The following is a 25,542-nucleotide window of genomic DNA, read 5'->3' as shown; positions in this document are numbered from 1 at the left end:
AGGTGAATGGCTTGTCAGCGCAGTGCCAATCGCGTTGAGCCACCGCAGCTCCCCCCTAGCTTTTCACATGTTTATTAGAAAAATTGCTTGGAGAGATGGATACGCATTGATGTAGCCTAAGACAGGCTGTAGACTGTGTGCAAATTTCTTTCCTGCAACTACAGGTTGCAGGAAAGAAATTTGCACCATTACCCATCAACACTGGCGGGGGAATCCCTCCTGCTGTGACAATGGGGGTTATTTACGAAAGGCAAATCCACTTTGCACTGCAAGTGCACTTGGAAGTGCAGTCACTGTAGATCCGAGGGGGACATGCAAGGAAACTAAAAAACAGCATTTTAGCTTCCACATGATTGGATGATACAATCAATAGAGCTTCCCCTCATTTCAGATCTTCCCCTCAGATATACAGCGACTGCACTTCCAAGTGCACTTGTAGTGCAAAGTGGATTTGCCTTTCGTAAATAACCCCCAAAGTGTTCTCCCAGCAGGGGAAGCCTTCCCTGCAGGGAGAAGATGTTGAATATTGCTAGCGGCTGTAGCATCACATCACACTTAAAATTCGTCAGACTGGTTGTATCCAAGTTAATCGATCAATCAACTTAGTACATTCAGCCTGTCCATACACGGTTCAAATCTCGGACGGTTTCTGCTGAACCAGCCGAGATTTGAATGGTCTATGGCTGGCCTAAAGCTGAACATGGGGCACAAAACATTAATTGGAATATATTGCTAATTGGCCACAGTGGATCTAAATCCACGTTTTGTACATCTATTCTCTTTGGAAAACCCGGTTATTACCTTGAAAAACTAGCAGGGACATCTCTGGAGTGTACATAGCCAATGCAAAGATGTGGGAGGGCAGGCTCCACCCACTATAGCCTGCCTGCAGAAAACTAGAGGAGAGGCGGAGACGAGACCAGTCACCCTGTACAAGGAGAGGGCACAGCAGTGACCAGTCTTATTACAGGAAACTCCTGCACAGAGACAGTTTCACACTGGATTACTGAACAGATCTAGATGAAATACCAAGATTCAAAATAGGACATTTTGTTTTCAGACAATATTTGCTTATCCCAGATTTCAGCTCTTTAAAAAAAAAAAAAAAAATCTGACCTGCATAGTTCAATGATGGCAAATGTATTCTGTTTTCTGCAAAAGTAGTCTTACAGCTGTTACCATCATTGAGTAAGATGTGACTTCTTGATTGGATTGCTTCGCTGAAGAACACAAATCGGCTGCATGGAGGTTGGCTGAATGGCCCTAGGTTTTGTCTGTCTCTTCTAATTACTTGCAGACCTAGATACATGTGGAGCATAAAGGAATTCTCTACAAGTGAACATTTATATTCAGTAATGCACATTTACAACCTACTTTTTTTACATTCATAAGATGCATTATCATGCTTTTAATGTGTACATCTCAGGCCTTGTACACACGACCGAACACACATCCGACCGTGTGTACAGCCTAGCAGACAGGTTTTCAGCAGACAAAAGTTTTAAAGCATGCTTCAAAACTTGTCTGCTGGAAACCCGTCCGTCCGACATGTCCGCTGGTCAGTACACCTAACCAGCGGACAGAAATCTCCCGCATGCGTGGAATGGATTTGACGCATGCGTGGAAGTATTTTACTTCCTGGTTTGGTGACGTGGCGGTGTCAACGTCACCGCTCTGTCTGTCCGCGGGGATTTCGGTTTGATGGTGTGTACAGACCAAAATCTCCCAGCGGACATGTGCGATGAAAACGGTCCGCGGACCGTTTTCATCGGACATGTTCTATCGTGTGTACAGGGCCTCAGTGTACATTTTATGTGTTATAGAAAGTTATATTGTATGTAAAGCCTATTGCCTCGTACACGCGGTTGAACTTTTTACCGTGCAAAAGTCTGCTGTGAGTCCGTCGGAAGTCCGACGGAAAGAAAGAGAACAGGTTCTCTATGTAAGGTCCGTCGGACTTCTGACAAAAGTCAGATGGAGGCTACACACGGCCAGACTTTCCAAGAAAAAAAGTCTGACGGGCTTTTTTTTTTACTTGGAAAGTCCGGCCGTGTGTACGAGGCTAAAGGTGTTTTTTTTATTTATTTTTTGTTTTGTTTTTGTGGTAGTAAAGCCCTTTAACCCCCCCCCCCCCCCCATGAGCTGGCATAACGCATACTAGCGCATTATGACAGACTTGCCTGTAAAAGGGATCTATCTTTCCAGCAGCACGCTGTCCTCGCTGACGGGCCTTCCTTGCGCAGTCTTCCTTCTGGGTTTGTGGGCCCCAGACGCTTAAATGGCCGAGATGCGATGTCACTCCCACACATGCAGACGGGAGTCATTGCTCCCTCTCAGCGCTCTGGCTTAAGGGCACATTCAGTGTGCCTGCAATTCAGAGCGCAGTGCAGTGCATATGCGTTCGTCACGTTACCAGCTGTAGAAATTGTGAATAGCTCCTAAACGGTGCACCTTTAGGAGATATTCATTGTACAGTATCTACATGTAAGCTTTGTTGTAAGCTTACCTGTAGGTACAAGTGAACAAGCAGTGTTTATTATCGCTTTAAGTGATAATGTTGCAATTCCAATCGAACGGCATTCTGTTTTTTTTGTGTTTTTTAGATGTGTAACATTACTTACTTTTTTTTATTATCAATATTAATAATTTAATAATCAGAATTTGCTAGAAAACTTTTAAACCAAGGCTGACCATGTGTAAGCCAGTTTTTTTCTTTTCTTTGTCCTGAACAAAAAACTGCCCTAATTCCCCCATCCACACCTTCAATGTGCCATTGTGTTCTGACAGACAGAAGATTGTCACAGTTGTGCTAATTTTATTATTATTATTATTAACCCTTATTTATAGAAAAAAATATTAAAAGTACCCTGGTATGCTTTACAACAGAAACAATACATATACTTTCACACAGAGAAAAGATATCACAATATTAAAGTACAACATGGAATGTTATTTCGCAGTAAGTGCAGATTATTTTTATGTTCTATAAATGTCTTTCAACCCTTTATAAAAATCAGGTGTACAGATAGTGCAGCAAACAAAGTGTCAGACAGTGTGTGTGTGTGTGTGTGTGTATACAAATGTGTACGTATGCTATACATAAAATGATACAATCCGAGCATCAAGAAGGGGAGGAGCCGAGGGAAGGAGACAGAGGGGGAGTTAACTTCTGCCTTGTAACCTCATTTCACCCCAGCTAAGGAATGCAGTGCACATCCCCGGAGCCCCAAGGAGAACTGCACATGTCGCCCACAGACTGAGGGAATGTTGTTTGGATGAAGCAAGCTGTTTGTAGGGGGAAAACAGGCCAGATGGGAAAGTGTTTTGATGCCAGCTCTCAGCTAGAAGTGTGCTGATGCAGGAAACTATACAACTCACAAGGTTCACACAATCCTCTCATCTCTCGTACAGCAATCGTGCTTCTCACTCCGTAATCACAAAGAAAGATCCGATAATGCCCAACATGTAATTATGTCCTTATACTGGATACAGTCTTGTATACAGCGGGTGGAAGATCCATATTTGGTATTTCAGGTCTAGGCTAATTCTGTAACCTATTTACAGACCTATCTGTGTCTGGATGGGCAGCTCTCTTAAGGCTAGTACACAAATTCGACCCTTGTGTATGGCAGCCGTACAGCCAGCTTCTGTTGAAGGCTCATGACCAAGTCCTGAGCTGACCGTTTTTTTTTTTTTTTTTTTTCCATTCAACCTGCTGGGTTGAACAAAAAAAAATAGTGGTGTGTTCTTAGCTTTAGCGCTCTTGTCCAATCGGCTCCACCTGTCAGTTTTTCAGGCGGACCTGATCGGACCCTCCATTCACCCCTATGGAGTGGCAGACATCATCATGGACATGTCTGCTGACATCCCCCGCTATCCAATGCTGTCTGCAAAATCCAGACAGATGGAGGTCCTATTTTTCATGCGTTTGGCCAATCGGATGAAAATGGACAGGCGGTCAGTTTTCACCCAATCTCCCCATAGAGGAGAGCGGGACAAGGCCCGTCTCCGCTTTGCACCTGTCATCCGCCTGCTCAGCAGGGATCAGTGGAGCGATCCCTTGCTGAGCAAGCAGAGTCTGTCCAACGAAAGTGGCCTTACATGAAAGGGATTTAAAGGTGCCTTGGTTGAACAATGGCTGGTGCAAGAAGAATAAGAGCACCACACTTCCCAACAGAGCGGGTGAATGAATCTCCTGGATGCTGGTCATGTTCAAGCAACAATTTTCCACCCAGCTCCTTATAAACAAGTTAACTTTAATTTAGTCGGGTGGTGCCGACTGTGACACCTTGGGTTTGAAATGTAAGGTAGCCCTTAGGTAGAAGTCCGAGCAATATTTAAAAAAATTACAAAAGCTGTCACCAGAACAAGGATAATAGGGGAAATTGTTTTTTTTTTAATGGTGAAATTTGTGGTGACAAATGGCTAAGGCAGGCCATAGAAGGTATGTGGTCATCACAAACGGTGCTGACATGGGAATTCCTACCTCCCTGACATTGTATTCTCCCAGCAGGGGGGAAGCCGTCCTCGCTGGGAGAAGACATTGATTGTTGCTAGTGGTTATAGCAGACACTGGACATAGTCGCAAGTAAAATCCGGCAGGCTGGTTGTACCCAAGTTGATCGATCAACTTGGTTCATTCAGCCTGCCCAAACACAATTCAGCAGGAACTGGCCAAGATTAAAACCATCTATGGCCGGCCTAAGAGAATTTCCCTAGTTTTGGAGAGATTTATTGTCTGCACACAGGAAATTAAAGGAAATTTTCCCATTGAGACACAGACAATAAATGTCTTCAGATCAGGAAATATGCTAAAGCTTTTTCTGTGTGTGTGTGTGTGTGTGTGTGTGTGTGTGTGTGTGTGTGTGTGTATGTGTATATGTATATATATATATATATATATATATATATATATATATATATATATATATAGCACCCTGATTTATGAATATTTGATCTTTTTAACTGGACCGTTCATCATTAGAACAAGACTTTTTCTCCTCTTCAGGAGGCTTATGATTGTAAATTACTATGGCACTTGTACACAGGGATGCAAATCAGGAAGAAGTTGCAATAAGGGCTCTTCCGCACAGCTTCGTGGACTCCGCTGATCCCCGCTTATAAGGCGGATGACAGGTCCGTCCCTGCTCACTGTGCTGAGACGGACCTGTCATTCTCCTCTATGGGGATATCAGATGAAAACTGACTGCTTGTCTGTTTTCATCCGATCTGCCAGACAGATGGGAAAATAGGGTCTTCACCTGTCTGGATTTCACAGAAAGAATCGGATCGTATATCAGCGGGTGTCAGCGGACATGTCACCGCTGACATCTGCCGCTCCATAGAGGTGAATGGAGCGTCCAATCGTGTCCGCTGAAAAACTGACAGGCGAACCTGATTGGAAAGCTTGTTTAAAAGGAGCCTAAAGGAAAACTGAAAAACTTTGGAATATTGCATGCGATATTTGGATCACGTGACTTCTTTCAATTCAATATCGCAAATTCACTAGCAGTTTGTGGTATTTGCTACAAAGATAACGAATGCACAGTAAATACAACATAAACTGATCTAAAAGTCAATTCACTAAAGGAAAAAAAGTTTAAAGCAAGTAAATATGATATTTCCTGTCCATTTCTTTATTTTAATTACGTTTTTATACCGTACAGTACAACGGAGGGAACGGAGCAGGCAACATACCTACTCGGTCCAGTAGCAACGCAGGGCCAGTAACTGTGAGCTAACATAATTCAACTACCCTAAGTCAACAGTTCCCTCCCCCCAAACCCCGACCAACAGCCAAGTCCAGGAAATCCAAAGTAATAACATCCATTAATTCAACAAAGTGTTGCAATGTCATTCATCAGGCGAGATGCTCAACTGTAGCTGAGTGGATAGATAGGCAAGTACCTATTCAGGCAATTGCCGTGGGATGCCAGGATTATCCACTCCATGTCATCCAATTTTGGGGACAATATCACCCAATATCACCTAACCATACATATTATTCAACCCACAGTAGAGGAAGAGTCAAGACATGCCTGCCATACTTTATGGAATTTTTTCCCGCAACCCCATGACCTATACATTGCTCTATAGCTTTGCAGCATGCATCTTGTGGTGCCTGTATCTGCTTTCTTCTGTTACCCTGATGCAACGCTGGAGCAGTATGGAACACTCTTGGACACTTTCCTTCACCGCCCATAAATCCGAGCCGGTGTCTGAGTGGCAATGGCGGCTAGTGGTATAATTTTTTTTTTTTTGTGGGGGCGGCAAACAATGAAGCCGCGACTTACCCCACCTAGGCAGTGCTTCCTCCAGGGGCAGCTTCACCCTGCATCTCCTCCTCCCTGGTGCTTCACGGTGGCTACCCCTGCGTCTCCTCCATCTTCCTCCTCCTCGGTGACCAATAGGATCGCTTCTCCTCCTGGCTTCCTGATTGGCCGGGAGGAGAATCGGGAAAACAAAAGCCAATATCAATTTGTTATTGTCACACAACTGTGTGGGCTCACTGTGCCCTGAGCCCACCTTTTGAAGCCTCTGGCTCTGTTTATGCTTCTAAAAAAAAAAAAAAAAAACACTGGAATGAATGGGTCTGGTCCCCTCGATGTAGATTAGGGGGCCGGTTGCATGGATTAGGGGGGGCACAGCCTCTGCACCCCGTATGGACAGGCTTCCACTGCTGAGTGGTCTATTGGCACTATGGTAATTGTACATGGGGAGGGTAATTCTTAGCCCTATGCAATTGGCAACCATCAGAAAGTCAGTATTTGAATTGATTTTTCAGCAGTGGATTGCTGCAGCAAGGGAGCTGAGCAGCCAGGGTGGGGGTAGGGAATTTTAAATCCTGTAACTTTTTTAAAAGACAGACTTGTAACTACACAATTAGTTGAGCGGGATTTAAGGTACTGCGCCCAGTGGTGCATACTGTCTTGTCCCGTTACAAAGAGTTCCATTTGTAACAGAATCTGCTCAGCTGAGTTATTTCCTGTCTGCTGTGAGTAAATACAAGGGAGGAGGCAGGGGGATGGGAGTTGTAAGAAGGGGAAGAGTAAAAGTTTAAGCTTTTCTAGCTGTGTAGGGCAGCATTGCCTTTTTAAAATGTAAAAAAATAAAGGTATTCAAGTCAACGATTCCATGCAAGACAAAAAAAACAAGGGTTGCTTCTCATTTCAGGATAGTGGGCATATCCATTAACACATATGGCCTTGCCAACTCAATCAATGCCCTGATCTCCTTGTTTATAGCCCAGATGCAGGCTAATACTGTAAAGCCATATATACCAGAATGCATACAGCTGCTTGGGCTTGTTGCCTTCATCAGAGCAATATATCCATTTTATGGCTTCTGTGTAGTACGGCCATGGGAAGCAAACTGGAATTTGTGATGGTGACGCAATGGTATGTGAATGCCTACTGTTAGGAATGTGGTTCCTTTTGGTCCCTCGTCGTAACCGGACTGGTTAGGTTGACTAGCTGTGTTACACTCAGGCATGAATCTTGTAATTCCGAATGGGTTAATAAACTTGGAGGGAACAGAAAAAAGTTATCAGTGACAGTGGGGAAGGCAGGAATAGGAAGGGATATGGCTGGGAAGCAGAACTGTCAGCTAAGGCTATTCATAGATGTATGGGTAACTATCTTACTAGAGGAAGGAAAAGGCAAATACAAGCCAACACTTCCTGACTTCACATTAGGTTAATCATAGGCTTTGAAAGCCAGAGGATGTGCACACTAGAGCGCCATTATGTGAGCGTGGATATGCCTGTGTTTTTGCTTAGATTTATCTACGTCCTTTATTCCGTAGAAGTGAACACCGCTAGTACCTGACATTAGATAACATGGACAGGATGTTTTTTTTCCACAGCTATTTTTCGACCAAAATTGGGTCAACACCAGGGATGTTTGCTCAGGACATAAGAAGTTATGGTTGGCTGATATAAACATTCTTATTATTGCACTGATCCTTCTTCCAAATGATGGCTTGGCAGTCAAACTTCACCACCATCCCTGGTCTATGGACAAATTAACTCCTCCATCTGTTGCAGCTCAAATATTCATGTGCTAAAATTTCAAATTTGTCACCTCCTAACATGTCATTGAAGGCAAAATCGTCAATATATCTAAGTGAAAGTTTGCAGAAACTGATGATTTTCTTTTCGGCTTTTCTATATAGTGGTGTTGATTTAAAGCCAGTCATAAATGATTCGATTTTCTTTGCTGCAAGAAAATTGTTTGAATTCCCCCATCAACACAGTCAGTGTTAATGGAGGAATCCCTCCCCCGCAGAGCTATCCTGCTCTCCCAGTGGAGGAGCCGCCCCGGCTAGGAGAAGGCACAGTGACTATTGCTAGCTGCTGGCAATAATTACATAGAAAATCCAACAGGCTGGTTGCACCCCAGTTGATTTGATCAACTGGTATACAATCGGCCTGCTCATACATGGTTCGAATCTTGGCTGGTCCTTTCTGAACCGGCTGAGATTGGAACAGTCTATGGCCAGCTTTACTAACGGCAGACAGACTGTGCAGTTGCACAAATTTCCCCCCAAAACTTGGTGAATGTGGTAAAGCTTCACTTTATAAAGGATACAAAGTGAAGCCCAGCGGGATAAATAAAAAAACAAAAAAACTGACAGATCTCCATAGTGACACAAGCGATGTTGGTGCAGTGGTCTCCCCCACTGTGCTTTTTGTAGTCTGACGGAGGGACTCTGCTGCCATTGGCTGCAAGAGATGATTGGATGCTGGTTTTCGACAAAAGGTGGTTGTTGGCTTGGTTTCTGTCGTATAGACTGCTGTACACACCGACAATGTGCAGCCTAAACGGCGAGTTCTGACTTTCTTGATCTGGCTGCTCATACCAGGTCAGTAACTGGGAAAGACGTGAGGCAGAGATGGACCAGCATCTAGTATTTTCAGAAAGAGGGCAATATTGGCAGCTCCCACTGTTTTAGTAAAAAATGACTACAAACGTCAGCATTTGGATATTTTTGTCTTAATGTAGTAAACATTTGGTGACTGAGTAATAATTAGCATCATGATGTATCCCTGTGTGTGCTGAGTGGGTGGTCTGCTGCCTAAACTTGTTGCTGAAGCTCGTGAAGCTAACGCACTGTCAATCGGTCCCTGAAGTCATACATTTATAATTATTTGGAACCTGTACATCGAATATTAATATTTTAGTAAAAGGCCCTACGAGTTCCCGGAGTTTGATGGGATGATATCATAGCTGTCGACATTTTGAAATCATTTCCAGGGAAACCTTTGATGCTGAGTAAATGTTTGACATGGTGCACTACAAAAAATGGTTTTACATTATATCCGTGATAATCCATACTTTCCTGAAGAGGCGGTTAAACTAAAAAATGTAAAATGCTAGGGCATTATACTGTGTCATGAGAGCACCACATATTTGACTCAAAATATTAAAGGCATAGGGTAAACATTACAGCCGGACAGTTTTTCAGAAAGATCTGGACATTTTTTTTTGAAAATTAAAAATGTGAATCTAGCCATGCATCTAAATACCCTCTTACATTCATTAATTTTCAATTTTTAGAATTTACCACCACTTTATTAATAAAGGATAGATGTATTTTACCTTCATGAGAAGAGAGAGTTCCAGGACAGCTGAGGCCCTCATCGCTGGGTCGAGAGGGTGCTCAGGTGAGTATTCGAATACTCAAACACTCACCTGAGCCCCCTCTCGACCCAGCGATGAGGGCCTCAGCTGTCCTGGGACTCTCTCTTCTCATTGGCTGACAAAGCAGCGGATGCCATTAGCTCCCACTGCTGTCAATCAGCACGTGAGCCTATAAGTAGAGAGGGGTGGGCCGAGCCACAGCTCTATGTCTTAAGGACGCATAGAGCAGGGCTTAGCAGCGAGCACGCACCCGTGCCCCCATAGCAAGCAGCTTGCTGTTAAAGATGCTGTTCAAGGGGTAGGAGCCAGAAGCTTCTGGGGGGAACCTGAGAAGAAGAGGATCAGGGCTGCTCTGTGTAAAACCATTGCACAGAGAAGGCAACAATGACATTATAATTATAAGTACCCTTATACTTACCTGAGCCCAATCTCAATCCAGTGATGTGCCATTGCCTTCTGCTGCGGTCAGTGAGGGGGGCAGGACCAGGCTGTGCTCTTTTTCTATGGACACACAGAGCTGGCTCGGAGTGAGCCTGCACAAGTTCCTCCTATAGCAAGTGGCTTGCTATGGTGGGCACTCCGCTGGGGTGGGGGGAAGGAGCCTCAAACACTAGTGGGAGACCTGAAAAAAGGATTGCGGCTGCTAAGTGCAAATCCATTGCACAGAGCAGGGTAAGTATAACATGTTTGTTCTTAAAGTGATTGTAAAGTAATTTTTTTTAATAACAAAAGGAATATTAACAAATCCAGGAGACAGCAAAGATTAAAACCAAGGTGAACAGTGGGATGAGGCTCTCCAGGCGGTACCAACCTGCTCTCTGAATGTATCTCATAAGGTGTCACAACTGTATTTATTGCTGAGGGTGTATTACACCCCCCCATAGACTGTTTGCGATGGGGCTACGGCCCACCCCAGTATGTACCAGGTGTAAGAGGGATCATGGAGACTTGATTCACCTACTGTGGAGATGCCCGAAGCTCCACCCATATTGGACGGCAGTAGTAGACACCATTAGCAGGGTGTTCCAGATCTCATTGCCTACTAACCCAAAACATTGTTTGCTCCTTATATTGGAAGAGTTGGAGTGGGAGGAAGGTACTAGAGTGGCTGTTATCAGGTCTCTGTTTTTGGCTTGCAAGCTCATAATGTCCCATTGGATATCGGAGGAACCTCCTAGTCTAAAGGAGTGTATCAATACAATGGGGGAAATGTTCAGCAAGGAGAAGGTGATATACCAACATAGAGGGTGCTCCCAGAAGTTTGAAAAGCTGTGGGGCGCGTGGCTGGATGTACCGGGCTTAGCCCCGGTGGATCTGGTCACGGGTAGGCTGTTGGGTTTGAGTAGTTAAACCTGATTCTTGGCATTGTACCGGGCTCGGTATGCGAGATATGGGGGACATATATGTTGGGGGGTGGAGACTGGGCGGGGCCGGGATTGACTAATGACATGTATATGGATGGTGCAGTGGTATGGTTTGTTTTTGCAAGATTTTGTAATGCATTGCTGCTTATTTTTCTACCGGAGAGTAATCTCGATGTTTGTAAGTTTATATTGGTGCTTTAATAAACTTTTTTTTCTGGATTAAAAAAAAAGATTAAAACCAAGGTTGAGAAAGCATATGGAAAAGGTTAAAGAAGTCGTCCAGCCTAAGCTCGTTTGGCTGGGATTCTCCTATGGATTACAGGAGTGCAATTTGTTTTGCACTCCTGTGACCCGTTTTCAGCAGAGATTGAGCTAAAGTCCGCTCTGTGCTGACATTGCAGGAATAAGTCCAGGCACCGAATGATTGCGACAATGGACGTCAGGATCCACCAGGTGCCTGGACTGAAACCTGACTCAGCCTCTCAGCGAGCCGCTGAGAGCCTAAGACGGCCGCTACCTGCTATAAAGCAAGGTCCAAAAAGACATGGATGAGCGAGTTTGGGGTGAAGAAACATGACTGGCCTGCACAGAGTCCTGAGATCCAACATCGGAGCCTGACCTCACAAATTTACTTCTGGAAGAATGGTCAAACATTCCCATAGACACACTCCTAGACCTTGTGAACGGCCTTCCCAAAGGGTGGGCCAACTCAATATTGAACCCTACGGACTAAGACTGGGATGCCATTACAGTTCATGTGCGTGTAAAGGAAGGCGTCTCAATACTTTTGATAATATAGTGTACGTGCTAGAAGGTTAAGTAACCTCTTAATTTTCGTAATGAGACTAGCATGCAAAGAAAAAAAGACGATCATTCATCGGATGTTCTTATCATGTATACTAACTTTAGAGGCTGTTTTTCATTGTTGATGATCCCAGTTTTAACCCCAGCTCATTTTTTTTTTTTTTTTTTCTTTTAGATATGGAAAAATTGTATCTACAAAGGCCATATTGGATAAAACAACTAATAAGTGTAAAGGTAGGTGCCTTGGCCTCATCTTTTCTTGTTATTTCTAGTTTAACTATTACTTTTACTGATCGCAATGGTTTAGGCTTTTACCAGTCAGTTACTTACAGGATATTATACCTTTGTACTTGTGGCTCATTAATAACCGTACAGTAATCAAACCACCCTGCTTGTGGCTCACTAGTTTTGCAGTTAATGGCCTGACATTGGGAATTTGTGGTTGATGGCTGGTAACTAACCTACTAATGTGTAGGTATCAACATTCTGTCAATTTCCCTATCCATGTTAAATAGCGTGGATAGAGGAATTGCATTGTGGAGGGTTAGCATAAAGGTGTACTATACACTTACTAGTGTCATGTCTATAAATGTATATTGAATGTAATCTTTTACTATACCTTTTTTAAGCACTATAAAGAGTTTAGTTCTTGGGTACGGAATGGCTGATTGTAGTTGAGATGAGGCAATTAACATCCAAAAGGGCCAATATGAGGATTCACACTGAACAGGTTATCTGGAGATTTGCCTCAGTAATTCCAAGAAAGGCTGTTGTTATCAGGTCACGGGGCAGGCACATGTAACAGCAGGATTCCTCACATTCCAAGAATTTCTAGTGTGAGAGGAGTAGTAAGGAGCTGAGGCAATAGATTTTTTACCCTATGAACAGGTCAGACATTAGAAGGTATGGTTTAAGAATGCATTTAGTGAACAACAACAAAGACAGAATAAGCATATACTGTACGTCGGTAGTGTACATTTTTATTGTTTTTGGGGGGAAAAAACACCACTAACCCCTATCATTACAAAACGACTCCCTTACCCACTTGATAAAAAATAAAGAAATGGTTAGGATGGAGGTCATCGTTTTTTATTACCAACCTATCGTATGATACTCTGATCGTTAGTGCACAGCTTTCAAGAGCCATCACAACCGTTCATCTGAAGGGATAAACATGAAAGTTTGTCTCGTAAGGTACCAGATTGTACGATTTTCGTTTTCATCCAAATAAAATCAGAAGAGCAAGACCACGCATGATCGGAAACACAAGAATACATTACAATACAACACATTACATCACTTCTGAAATTGTATTCTGTTTTCTGAAAATTCAGAATTTTCGTAACTTTAGCAACCTCCTTCATTTTCGATAAGACTCGCATGCAGAAAAAAATCGTGTACGAGGCTTAATCCTTTTTTTTAACCCAAACCCAAGAGAAAAAAAATGTGTCCATTTACACCCACCTACATCCAATCGGATATGCTTAAAACAGATGGATGGGGGATCCATTCTCCCTTTGTTTAGTGCATTGGCTAAGTCGGGTGTAAACGGACAGGCGGTCAGTTTTACATCCGATTGCCCATTGAGGAGAGTGGGGCTGTGTCTGCTCTGCATAAGCGAAGCAGACATGGACCAGCCATTCGCCTGCTTAGTGGGCATCAGAGGACAGTTCCCTGCTAAGCAAGCGTCCCATGAGAAAGGGGACCTAATACGTACCGCTCCAACCACTGATCTTTGCTTTGTTGCAGACTACAGTGTCAGAAAAATCTTCTACATCTGACACACTTCTGGGAGTATCCGATGCTTGGTTTCCTGCTATACACTGAGGTTTCGTTCACCAACCTCTGCTTCAATACTGTGTCCTGTAGTCAGGGCTGCTGATAGGGGGGGACCACCAGCCCTCCTGTAGGGGGCCTGGGCACACAGGGGGACACAAACAGCAGGGGGAATTAGTGCGGTTCAGCAGAGGGGTGGTTACAGAAGGATGCCCTGTGCGGCTCTCTGCAGCAGCTGAAAGCCAGTTTCTCCCCCGCCTGCCGGCTTTCAGCTGCTGCAGGGAGAGACACAGGGCATCGTTCCTGTAACTGATTCCCCTTCCTGTTCTGCCTGCTTCTGATCCCTCGTCACTGTGAACATAATTTATGTAAAAAAACAAATACAAAATAATGATTTTAGGGTATTGATATATTGGTGGAGCCCTGCCAGGCAGGCTGTACGGGGCCCCGTGATTTCTAACAGCAGCCCTGCCTGTAGTGAGCAGGGACTAGTGGATGGAACCGCAAGCACTAGGTCGTAGGTGGGATCTTCTCAATAACGTAAAAATACTAGGAAAAAAGAATTACAAATCTTTTGGTTTCCTCCTTTGCATGCATTAGGTTGGCAGTTTTTGGAAGTGTTTTAGTGTAGATGTGGGTGTTGTATCAGGTGTCACAATGTAAGGCAATTTGAATTAAGAAGACTGGGAGATCCGTATGCTACCTTCACACACTCCAGGTAGCACTGACGTGCTTACCTCATCACTGCATTTCCAGGAGTACCAGGGGCAGTTAGGTGACCAGTCCCCCCTAGGCATGGCAGTATCTGGAATAACAGGAAATTCCTGCCCAGAGGCAGAATGTAGCTCCACTTTTATAAAAGATTCCTGGATACCTTTAGGTAGGATTACGCATGTTCTATACAAGAAAACAATACTTTGTTTTGCCCAGAGTTCAGTTGTAATTAAAAGCCCTTTTGGCTATGTAATGTTTGATAATCAAGTAATATGTAGATAATTTCTAAAACATAAGTGTCAAAACTATTTCCCATCTTGAATAAAATAGTGGATGTGCATGTCATTATAAGGGAAGATGGTCCCGGAAACTCGTGTTTTTTTTTAAAACATTTTTTATTAAAAAGATTTTTGGTAGATCTACTGTAATAAATCCTTGTACACAGGATGAGAATATTGGACGAATGATCGATTTTTTATTTACAATATTTATTGTCAAAGCTTAATTGAGCAAATTGAAGTTGGAAGCTGATTGGCTACCATGCACAGCTGCACCAGATTTTGCACTCTCCAGTTTTAGTAAATCAACTCCAATGTGTTGTATTGTGTTGTTTCGGAGCATGCGTGGTCTTGTTTCGGGCGAATACTGTACTGATTAAATGAATGCGTACATTCTAGTATCATACGAGAATTTTTTTCGTGTTTGTTTGAATCATTTCGCACGAATGGGTTGTGATCGACTTTTAAAAGCGGTGTACTAAAGATCAGATTATCGTACGATTGCTTCGGAAACAAAAAGGTTCAAATGAACCTATGAGAATAGAAATGCTGACTTGATTTTAAAGGTGCAGGACTAGCATGAGCTTGGCTTCACTACTTGATGAGTGACTGACCAGAAACAGGTATACAGGATGGACATTACATTTTTTCTTTCGGCTTTCTCGTCTGTCATTGGTGGAGCCTCATTAACCTCCCTATTAAACATACACACAGCCTATATCTGCTCTGGAAAGCAGTTGTGTGCAGTTAGTGCTCACAAAATATTCCCTAGAGCAGACTTTGTGCTTGTACATAGCAATCTTCATTTCCCATAGAGGAGGTTCTCCTGCACTGCCCACAGTGGATGGATGGATGGATCAAACATCATGCTGTGCGAGTGCGACATTCATAGCTTTGCTATGTAGAAACAGTAGGTATAGTCTCATAAATTCAGTATAAAGGAGTGGAAAGAGCTAGCATGATGGGCAAAGTATTGTGTTAAGTGAAATGTAGTTGTTGTGGATAGCTTCACGTTGCTTATCCGGGCTCTTGGCACTGGTGTACCGATTGCAAACCTTTTTTATACGCCCCAAAAACTGCAGACAGTTAAATAGAGCCAGATGGCAATGAGCGGAATTTCAACATGTTGCATTGCACACAGTGACTATATCATAAGCTTGTACAAGCAGCGATGTAGCTAGAGACATATGAGCCTGCGTGTAAATTATGGGATGCTGGCTTTCCAGTTGGGTCTTTACCTTTGTTAACCACTCCATAAAGATTTTTTTTTTTTTTTAAAGAGAAGTATGGACCTACAAAAAAAAAAATGTTTATTCTCACCTAAGGTGGATACAGAATCGATCTGATGTTACATCTGTCCCCCACTGGCTTGGCAGTGTGAACTGAATGGTCAAATACCACTGATCGTTCAGCTCTCCACCTCTGTTCTGAGCAGAGAATGGTGACTGTCAGTCACCGGCTCTCTGCTCTGCCCCTCCAGTGCTAACTGTAGCACTGGGCTGTGGAGGGGCAAGAGGGGCTAAGCTCAGACTCTCAGTAGATCGCCAAGAGGCTGAGCCAGATGCTTGTCCCATGCATCTGGGTGGATCACAAACATATGTTCGGGATCTTTTCTGAGCCTGGCACATCAGAGGGACATCAGCTGACAGCGGACTTTAGCCATTGTATTCTCCTATGTGGGGTGGGAAGCAAGAGAAGCCATCCTCGCCAGGAAAAGACTGTGATTATTGCTACCGTGTTTCCCCGAAAATAAGCCTGGGTCTTATATTAATTATGCCAACAAAAGACACAGTAGGGCTTATTTTCGGAGTAGGTCTTACCATGTAATGTGATGTCTTCTCTCCCCTTCTCCCTCCCTGCCTGTCAGGAATCCCCAGTGTGAACGGAGTTAAAATGCTTGTAAAATCCTATAATCCACTTTATTACAGTATTATATAATGTACAACGTGTGTGTTCCTGTAATATAATTGTGCCAAATACCTTTGTTATAGCGCCATTCTGCACTTCTGTGACCCGCCGGAGCTCTCTTCCCCACATTTATATTACAGAAACGCACATATTGTACATTATATACTACTGTAATAGAGTGGATTTTAGGATTTAGTATTTTAACTAGGGCTTATTTTTGGGGTAGGGCTTATATTGCAGCCCTCCTGAAAATAAAAACGCTAGGTCTTATTTTCAGGGTAGGTCTTATATTTGGGGAAACAGGGTAGCAGCTATTCCAACCACTAGCGATAAGTGTAAAATCTAGCACACTGGTTGTACCCAAGTTGATCAATTAATTTGGGTACATGCATGGTTTGAATCTTGGCTGGTCCCTGCTGAACTGGCCGAGATTTGAACCGTCGATGGCCGGCCTTAGCCAATCACCTGGCTACACAACAAAAAAACTTTTAATGGCATATTTAGCAGACTAAAGAGGTGCAAAAAATAAAAGTTTATTGTTGGGGATTACATATACTTTAAATGTAGATAGTTAGGGCCACTGTGGCTGATGTGACCCCCGTGTCTGTCACTTTATAACAAAGAAAAATCTGTTTGACATTTAAAATCATTTTACTGCCCAGTTTTGCAAGATCGGGTGCATCTTTCACAGTTCAAATATAATAATGTATGCTTTACTGATTGACTTTTCTATTTCTCTGCAGGATATGGATTTGTGGATTTTGATAGCCCTGGAGCTGCTCAAAAAGCAGTATCTGCTCTGAAATCCAGTGGAGTGCAAGCCCAAATGGCAAAGGTATGATGCAAAGTATTTATCAGTTCTATGTACAAGGAAAAACTCAGACCACAACCTGAGTTCATAGTATTGTACAGAGTGGGATCATTAAATAAGAACAAATTAATCTAATGGTCTTTTTGGACTATTGAGTGAGTGAGTGACTTGTATAGCGCAGCAAATGCGAACTTAATCGCCTCAAGGCACTATTGACTATTATCTGTATATTCAACCTTCTTCATTTTATATAGCACCAGCTTAATATGCATGACATTTCTAAACCCTTTACAATGTGTTCTTTAAACGTGTAACTTGGGCTTTTAGTGGCTTTTTAGCTATAACAACAATGGTGCTGATTCTTAAGGGCATTGTGACCTGAACATTGAGCATGGCCTGAGTTTACCAACCGTCATCACAATCCCTGCCATACCATTGCAATACTACCATTGAGGGCTTTAATAATGGAAATACTCCATCATGTGAGACAAACTTGGAAAATGGTGCTCTATTTAATCTTCATCGTTTCACAGAGAAAAAAAAACGGTGATCAAAATGAATTGCACAACTTTGAAAAAGACATTTACAGAGGTTATAATTCTATTCTTCTTTCCTCTTAACTAGGGTTGTCCCGATGCTAGTACCGATACCGAGTGTATATGTATATGTGTGTGTGTGTGTGTGTGTGTGTGTGTGTGTGTGTGTGTGTGTATGTGTATGTATATATATATATATATATATATATATATATATATATATATATATATATATATATATATATATATATATATATATATATATATATATATATAATGTCATCCCTAAGCCCGGCAAAGACCCCTCTATCCCTGACAGTTATAGGCCTACAGCCTGTATTTATTGGCGTATACCACTCACTTTTTTTACCCTGAAAATAGAGGGTAAACTGTCCCTGCGTGTTATACGCCGGGGGCCGTGGAAGAATTTTTTCCTGAAACTTCCCTCTTAAAGTTAGGGTGCGTGTTATATGCCGATAAATATGGTGTGTATGTATGTATGTGTATATCTATCTATCTATCTATCTGTTGTTGTTGTTGTTGTTGTTATGTGTTATTATTATAATATCTCTATCTATCTGATCTACTATAAGCATATAATTTTTCATATACCGTATTTATCGCGGTATAACGCGCTCCCGCGTATACCACGCACCCCTAATGTTGCCCCTGAAATTCCTGTAAAAAAAAAGTTATATGATTTTATTACTTACAGTTTTGGTGTCTTCTCAGCGTCCATCGTCCGGTCTGGCGTCCGTCTGCGGGCTCAATGGTGTCCTGCCGGCTTCTCCTCGCGTCGAGTCCTCGCTTCCCGCGCTCAGTTCGAACGCCTCTGCCGACATATACCGAGTGCAGTACACTCGGGTACATTCGGCAAGGCTCGGCTTAGCTCGCGCTCACGCTCTGTGACGTTTATGCGTGAGCACGAGCGAAGCCGAGCCTGGCCGAATGTACCCGAGTGTACTGCACTCGGTATATGTCGGCGCAGGATTTCAAACTGAGCGCGGGAAGCGGCTATCGGCGTATATCGCGCACCCACGATTTTCCCCTTATTTTAAGGGGAAAATAGTGCGCGATATACGCCGATAAATACGGTAATACTGAATTGGAGTCCCTGTTGGAGTCCATCTTCTTGTCTAGAGCAGGCACTTTTTTTTTGTGTTTTAATAGTCATGATGTGCTTTGTGTTGAATATACAGCAACAGGAACAAGACCCCACCAACCTGTACATCTCCAACTTGCCGGTCAGCATGGATGAGCAGGAGCTGGAGTCACTGCTGAAACCATTCGGACAGGTCATATCCACCCGTATCCTGCGTGATGCTAGCGGGACCAGTCGAGGTGTTGGTTTTGCAAGGTGAGAGTTACTTTATGGTCATAAAAGTAGCAGACTTAGTATGGCGATGAATTTTTGCCATGCCTTGATACAACCTAATTAGAGAATTGGCATATACATTTGATTTAGAAAAATCTTCCCGTTCTAAACTGCTCTGTAAAATTATTAAATGAAGAAGACTTCAAATCACACTTAAACATTTCCTTCAGTTGCAAAGAAATTGTGATGGCATATTTGTGTGAAATACTAAATCTGCAATACCAGACCGTGTGAGCAAATTTAGAAATGGAACTTCCAAGCTTGTTAAAAACAGGAGTGTGCAGTAGAGGAGACCATGGCATGTCACAACAGTAAACCAGAACAGCTAATCAGTAATAGATTGTTATAGATTGTAAGCTTGTTATTGAATAGCTAATGAACTTAGAAACCTCCAGAGTTAAATCACATTGTACTCCTGTTTCTGTGATGCTAATATGTAGTGCAGATGTGTCCCATAAACCCATATTTCTTTAGGGGTTATTCATCAGCAATTTGCAGAGGGCAATGCTTTGTCATGAAACTTGGCAGGACAATCAACCATTCGCAGCAAGTTTGGCTTGCAGCTCTGGATTATGTGATTGAAACCCAACACAAGTGCTATCTGCATGGAGTTGTTCATATCGTCTCTGTATTTACATGAACCTCTGGTTTCTTTCACCCAACCAAAACATACTGATAGGTTAACGTATAAGCAAACCCATCAATCACAGCCTACAGTTTACCATGTAGATGTGGTGACTGCATTCATTTTTATTTTGCTTTTATAAACGACCAATCCCATCACCTGGCACGTTAACAAGGTAAACAAATGCAGAAATGTTTGAAGTCCAGCCTGGGTGGCAACAATGGCTGCATCCATAGACACAGTGGAGGAGTGAGGGTAGCCACCCAGGAGCAAGAAATGTTATTTGTATTATTACCAGGTGAAAATACAGAGGAAACAAAAAATCAGAAAATGCAAAGCTAATGCAGCTTTATCGAAGGACCTAAAAGCTGCAAAAAAATCTAATATTTGTTTTGGATTTCATTTGGCTTCCTCCCAACTTGACCTTCGTGTATGTGTGATTGTGGTAGTTGCTCCTTTTTAGGAACAGCAGCTGTACATTGGAAAAAGTGCTGTGTAATGTATGAATAGGCATATTTTTATTGGTTCCTGTGATCGGGTCTTGTATGTCAAACTTATTGCGTGTTCTTAAATAATGCTCTATAGGTCAGCAGATACAAATGCTGCTGACTTTTAATATTGGAGCACTTGCCTGTCCAGGCATCCAGTGGTGTCTTCACCCAAGCCAATTCTTCAATCGCCCATCAGGTATTGGCACTGCCATCTTGATTAAGGGAAACCGCTGTGCTTTGTGAATGGGTCACAGTCTTCTGGAATCTGTGAGGTCTCCCAGAGGCTGCAAGGCCAAACTCCCCCCTAAAAGGTGCCAAATGTGGCAGCAGAGGGGGGAGAGGAGACAGAATGGGGGAGCTCTGCTTTAACTACACCCTTTGGAATGCTAGGGTGCCCTACACTTAGGGCCAGATTCTGAAAGGATTTACGACGGCGCAGCGCCATGTACGCCATCGTAAGTCCTAATCCGACCCGTCGTATCTATGCGCCTGATTCTTAGAATCAGTTACGCATAAATATCCATTAGATCCGACAGGCGTAAGTCTCTTACGCCGTTGAATCGTAATTGCATTTTTCCGCTGACCGCTAGGGGCGTGTAAGCTGATTTACGTGTCGAAATATGTAAATCGGCTAGATATGCGAATTCACGAATGTACGTCCGACCGGCACAGTAAAGTTACGACGTTTACGTTAGGCTTTTCCCGGCGTATAGTTGCCCCTGCCATATGAGACATAAGTGCGGCGTATCAATGTTAAGTATGGCCGTCGCTCCTGCGTCGAAATTTGAAAAAGTTACGTCGTTTGCGTAAGTCGTCCGTGAATGGGGCTGGACGTCATTTACGTTCACGTCGAAACCAATGACGTCCTTGCGGCGTACTTTGGAGCAATGCACACTGGGAAATTCCACGGACGGCGCATGCGCCGTTCGGGAAAAACGTCAATCACGTCGGGTCACAGTAGATTTACATAAAACACGCCCCCCCTGATCCAAATTTGAATTAGGCAGGCTTACGCCGGCCGATTTACGCTGCCGCAACTTACGGAGCAAGTGCTTTGAGAATACAGCACTTGCCCGTCTAAGTTGCGGAGGCGTAACGTAAATCAGATACGTTACGCCCGCACAAAATTGCGTGGATGTACGAGAATCTGGCCCATAGTTTATGTACTACTGTGGGATGAAAGCCTAGGCTTCCAATGATGCATAAGGAAATCTTTTCCTTCATTTTATTTCCACCTATTTAGAGTACATGACATCATTCAATTTTACGTAACTCCTTTTTAGATGAATAGTGGTTCTTCATGCATGTATGGTTTTTAGTCTTCTGTAAACATACCTTGCCTTCATTGTTATTGTGTCTAGCACTGGTTTTTGCTCCAGAAGTCAATTGACATTGTCCTGGAAATCCGGTTTTACTGACATGTAAATTGGATTTAAACTTTAATAGAAACTGCTGAATAGAATTTTTGGCAAAATCTCATCTGCCAAAAACTGCTCCTTCTCCCTCCAAGTAGTTTTTCATGCTCTGTATACACTCTATGATGCATGCATAGAAATTGCATCATCAGAGGTTACCTAATGGCCAAAGGGGATGCTTGGGAATCCAGAATTAGCAGATGGAGTTCTGTAGTCCAGCAAGCAGGGCTGGTTGGGATCTCAGAGCAACAAAGGCACGTGGTGTTTCCTAAACAGGAAGTAGGGAGGATACTGCATTTCTGGCAGATCAGCAGTTATTCTTTTTTGCCTGACATACGCATATGTTTTTTATTTTATTTTTTTTTTTTGGTCAATTCCTCTCTGAAAATGGTAATATATGGCCAACATAAGCCTTATAGTAGAGAGTATATCAGAGATTTTTAATTGCGTCAATCCACTATGTACTGTACATTTTGAGGTAAAGCACCATGATAAAACATGCGAGAGTAGCACATTGCAGAAAGTAACTATGTGAAAATATGTAAACTGTATTTGTAATGAATTCGTAAGGAGACAAGAAGTCATATTTCAGTTGTGACCCATGTTGACACTGAATTATTATAAGCAGTTTTCAGCTGTGAAAGGGACAAAAAGCGGATTAAAATTCTACTTTCTTCTTTAACAGAATGGAATCTACAGAGAAATGCGAAGCTGTGATTTCTCATTTCAATGGCAAATACATGAAAACGCCCCCTGGTGTCCCAGGTAAGCAGAACATCTGTTCATTTTCAGCAGTTCTCATTTATATTCTATTTATACTCACAGCTAAAACACAGTTAACACTTTGCTATATAACCAAAAGAGCGGGAATGATGGTTTGCACAGTAGTTGTTACAATATATGCTAGCGGTACTCAAAGCTAAACTCCAGGTATGATCTGTATATTATGTAATGTGCATGCTTGCATTGGTCCAAAGCGGATCAATGCAGGTTTGCAATAAAGCCGTGTACACACACGATCGGATTTCTGATGGAATCAAATCCGATGGATTTTTTTTGTTGGATATCTGATGAAGCTGACTTTCATCAGCCTTGCATACACACCATATCAGACTAAATTCCGACCCTGCCAAACGCAGTGACGTAAAACACTACGACGAGCCGAAAATAAATGAAGTTTAATGCTTCCGAGCATGTGACGACTTGATTCTGAGCATGCGTGGATTTTTGTGCGATGACGTTCCACACAGACGATCGGATTTTTCTATTGGTTTTTTTTTTTATCTATAGGAAAGATTTAAAACATGTTCTATTTTTTAACACTGATGGGAAAAAGACCAATGGGGCCCACACACGATCGGTTTGTCCAATGAACATCGGACAAACCAATCGTGTGTACACGGCTTAAGAGTCATACCTGGAGTTCACCTTTAACGTACATGTAGCTCACTTCTTTTTTTCATAGATTAGGTAAGGGTTAAAACCCCTGCCAATTTTTTTTTTCTTTTGCGAAAATGTCCCTTCACTTCTTGTCCTAGAGACTCAATGGGAAGTTTGATGAAATCCCCCAGAGTGACATTTAAAAATTTCCCCTTACCTCTTGGTCTGGGGACACTTCTAAAAGTTTGGATTTGTTCTGGTGATATTAGTCACCAGTACAAATTGAGGGGTGAATCTCCCCAATGGGGACATATACAGCAGTGGAAAACTTTTATTGAATGTCTAAGCCTTTTTTTCACTCTATCCAACACAAAAAACAAAGGGCCAGATTCACAGACATTTGCACTTGCGCCGCGTATCGGTGATGCGCTACACCGCCGTATCTTACCTGGCGGAATTTCGAATCCTCAGCGATTTTGCGCCGTAAGTTACGGCGGCGTAGTGTTTTTCTGCCGGCATATTTGAAATTGGGCGGGTTGGGGGCGTGATTCATTTAAATGAAGCGCATTCCCGCGCCGAATGAACTGCGCGTGCTCCGTTTTGAAATTTCCCGCCGTGCTTTGCGCGAAATGACGTCGCACCGACGTCATTTTTTGAACTTAGACGTGAGTCACGGACGACTTACGCAAAAAAAAAAAAAAATTTAAATTCGACGCGGGAACGGCGGCCATACTTTAACATGGCAAGTCTTTCTATACGCCACAAAATAGCAGCTTTAACTATACGCCGGGAAAAGCCTACTAGCGACGACGTAAGAGAATGTGACGGCTGCGCGTACCTTCGCGGATCGACGGAAAAAGCGAATTAGCATACCCGACGCGGAAAACAACGCAAACTCCACCCAGCGGGCGCCGAAGTATTGCACCTACGATCCAAAGGCGTACGAAGCCATACACCTGTCGGATCGAAGCCAGAAGCCGTCGTATCTTGGTTTGAGGATTCAAACTAAAGATGCGACGCTGCAAATTTTAAAGTACGCCGGTGTATCAGTAGATACGCCAGCGTACTTGCTCTGTGAATCTGGCCCAAAGGTTTTGCCCAGAGATGCACTTTAAGTCAGTAAAAGTGTACCCCGTCCTTTAAAAGGCAGAGATGTAGAAGAGATTTGTTTCAGTGTTGTATGAATGCTCATCCTCCCCTGTGAGATATGAGGGTATGGTAACCAGATAATGCATCCGCATAGTCAGTAATGGAGATTTGCAAGGCTATAGTGTACAATAAGTACATTATTTCTGTACATGAATATAGATTGGCATATACAAAATTGTTGTTAAGTATATCTGATTATTATATATTTACAAAGACTTCACTGTCTCATATGAACTTACTATTACTAATCCTAAGGCTCATTGCACACATTACAATCTGAATGTAAATCAATGGAGAATGTACAATCAGTTTATAACGTGTGTAGTGAGTTTAGGGGATATTGTTCTATTACTCAGTGATGAGCTGTATAGCTTGTGTCAAGATTAGCAGTCTTGTATTAGCACATAATCTATATTGGCTGCATCCTAATGCTGTGGGTAGGTAAATAAACTTCTTACCATAATCCCTTTTCTTCAGCACCACAAGAACCCCTCCTTTGTAAGTTTGCCGATGGAGGACAAAAAAAAAGACAAACCCAGGGGAAATACATTCAAAATGGACGTGGCTGGCCACGAGAGGGAGAGACGGTAATACACAATTCTCTCATTCCCTGTTTTCTTCATCTTTTAATATTTTTTTTTTCCTGCAGTTTCACTGTACATGTTCTGTTTGTGTTCCTGCTATATCAGTTGCTATTTGTTTCCTAGGGTGGAATGACGCTGACATATGATCCCACCACTGCCCTGCAGAATGGGTAAGACTCTTGAATTTTTTGGGGGATTGCCAATAATTTGAGTGCTATGTCAGCCAGTTTTTTTTACAAACAAAGTTGCATATTTTAGTACATGGTGGGTATTGTGGAAATGGTTTGTTACACACAATCTGTAGATTTGTAGTATACATGATGGGAAAAAGGAGTATTTTTCAGAAAGCACTAGGCAGAGAAATTCTTAAAGCGGAGGTTCACCCGCACATGACACTATTTCCCCCCAGATGGATGCTCGTTTTGTCTAGGGGAATCGGCTAGTTGTTTTAAAATATGATCCGTACTTACCGTTTACGAGATGCATCTTCTCCGTCGCTTCCGGGTATGGGCTGCGGGACTGGGCGTTCCTATTTTGATTGACAGTCTTCCGAGAGGCTTCCGACGGTCTCATCCATCGCGTCACGATTTTCCGAAAGAAGCCGAACGTCGGTGCGCAGGCGCAGTATAGAGCCGCACCGACGTTCGGCTTCTTTCGGCTACTAGTGACGCGATGGATGCGACCGTCGGAA

The 25,542-nt window shown here is 42.9% G+C and overlaps 1 protein-coding gene across 7 annotated transcripts in view; it reads left to right on the top strand.

Moving 5' to 3' along the window:
- The window catches only part of RBMS2 (RNA binding motif single stranded interacting protein 2), a 151,614-nt gene that overhangs the window by 109,360 nt on the left and 16,712 nt on the right, over positions 1-25,542 (top strand). For all 7 annotated transcript variants that reach the window (XM_040341036.1, XM_040341042.1, XM_040341039.1 and 4 more), the window contains exons 3-8: positions 11,985-12,043; positions 17,229-17,320; positions 19,032-19,189; positions 22,424-22,503; positions 24,745-24,854; positions 24,975-25,021. In XM_040341036.1, the coding sequence (XP_040196970.1) occupies positions 11,985-12,043; positions 17,229-17,320; positions 19,032-19,189; positions 22,424-22,503; positions 24,745-24,854; positions 24,975-25,021 (546 nt within the window). The remainder of the gene's footprint in view (positions 1-11,984; positions 12,044-17,228; positions 17,321-19,031; positions 19,190-22,423; positions 22,504-24,744; positions 24,855-24,974; positions 25,022-25,542) is intronic.

Source organism: Rana temporaria, chromosome 2 (assembly GCF_905171775.1).
Source record: "Rana temporaria chromosome 2, aRanTem1.1, whole genome shotgun sequence".
Taxonomy (NCBI): Eukaryota; Metazoa; Chordata; class Amphibia; order Anura; family Ranidae; genus Rana; species Rana temporaria.
Note: the sequence above shows the minus strand (reverse complement) of the source record. Positions and strands in the feature narration are given on the sequence as shown.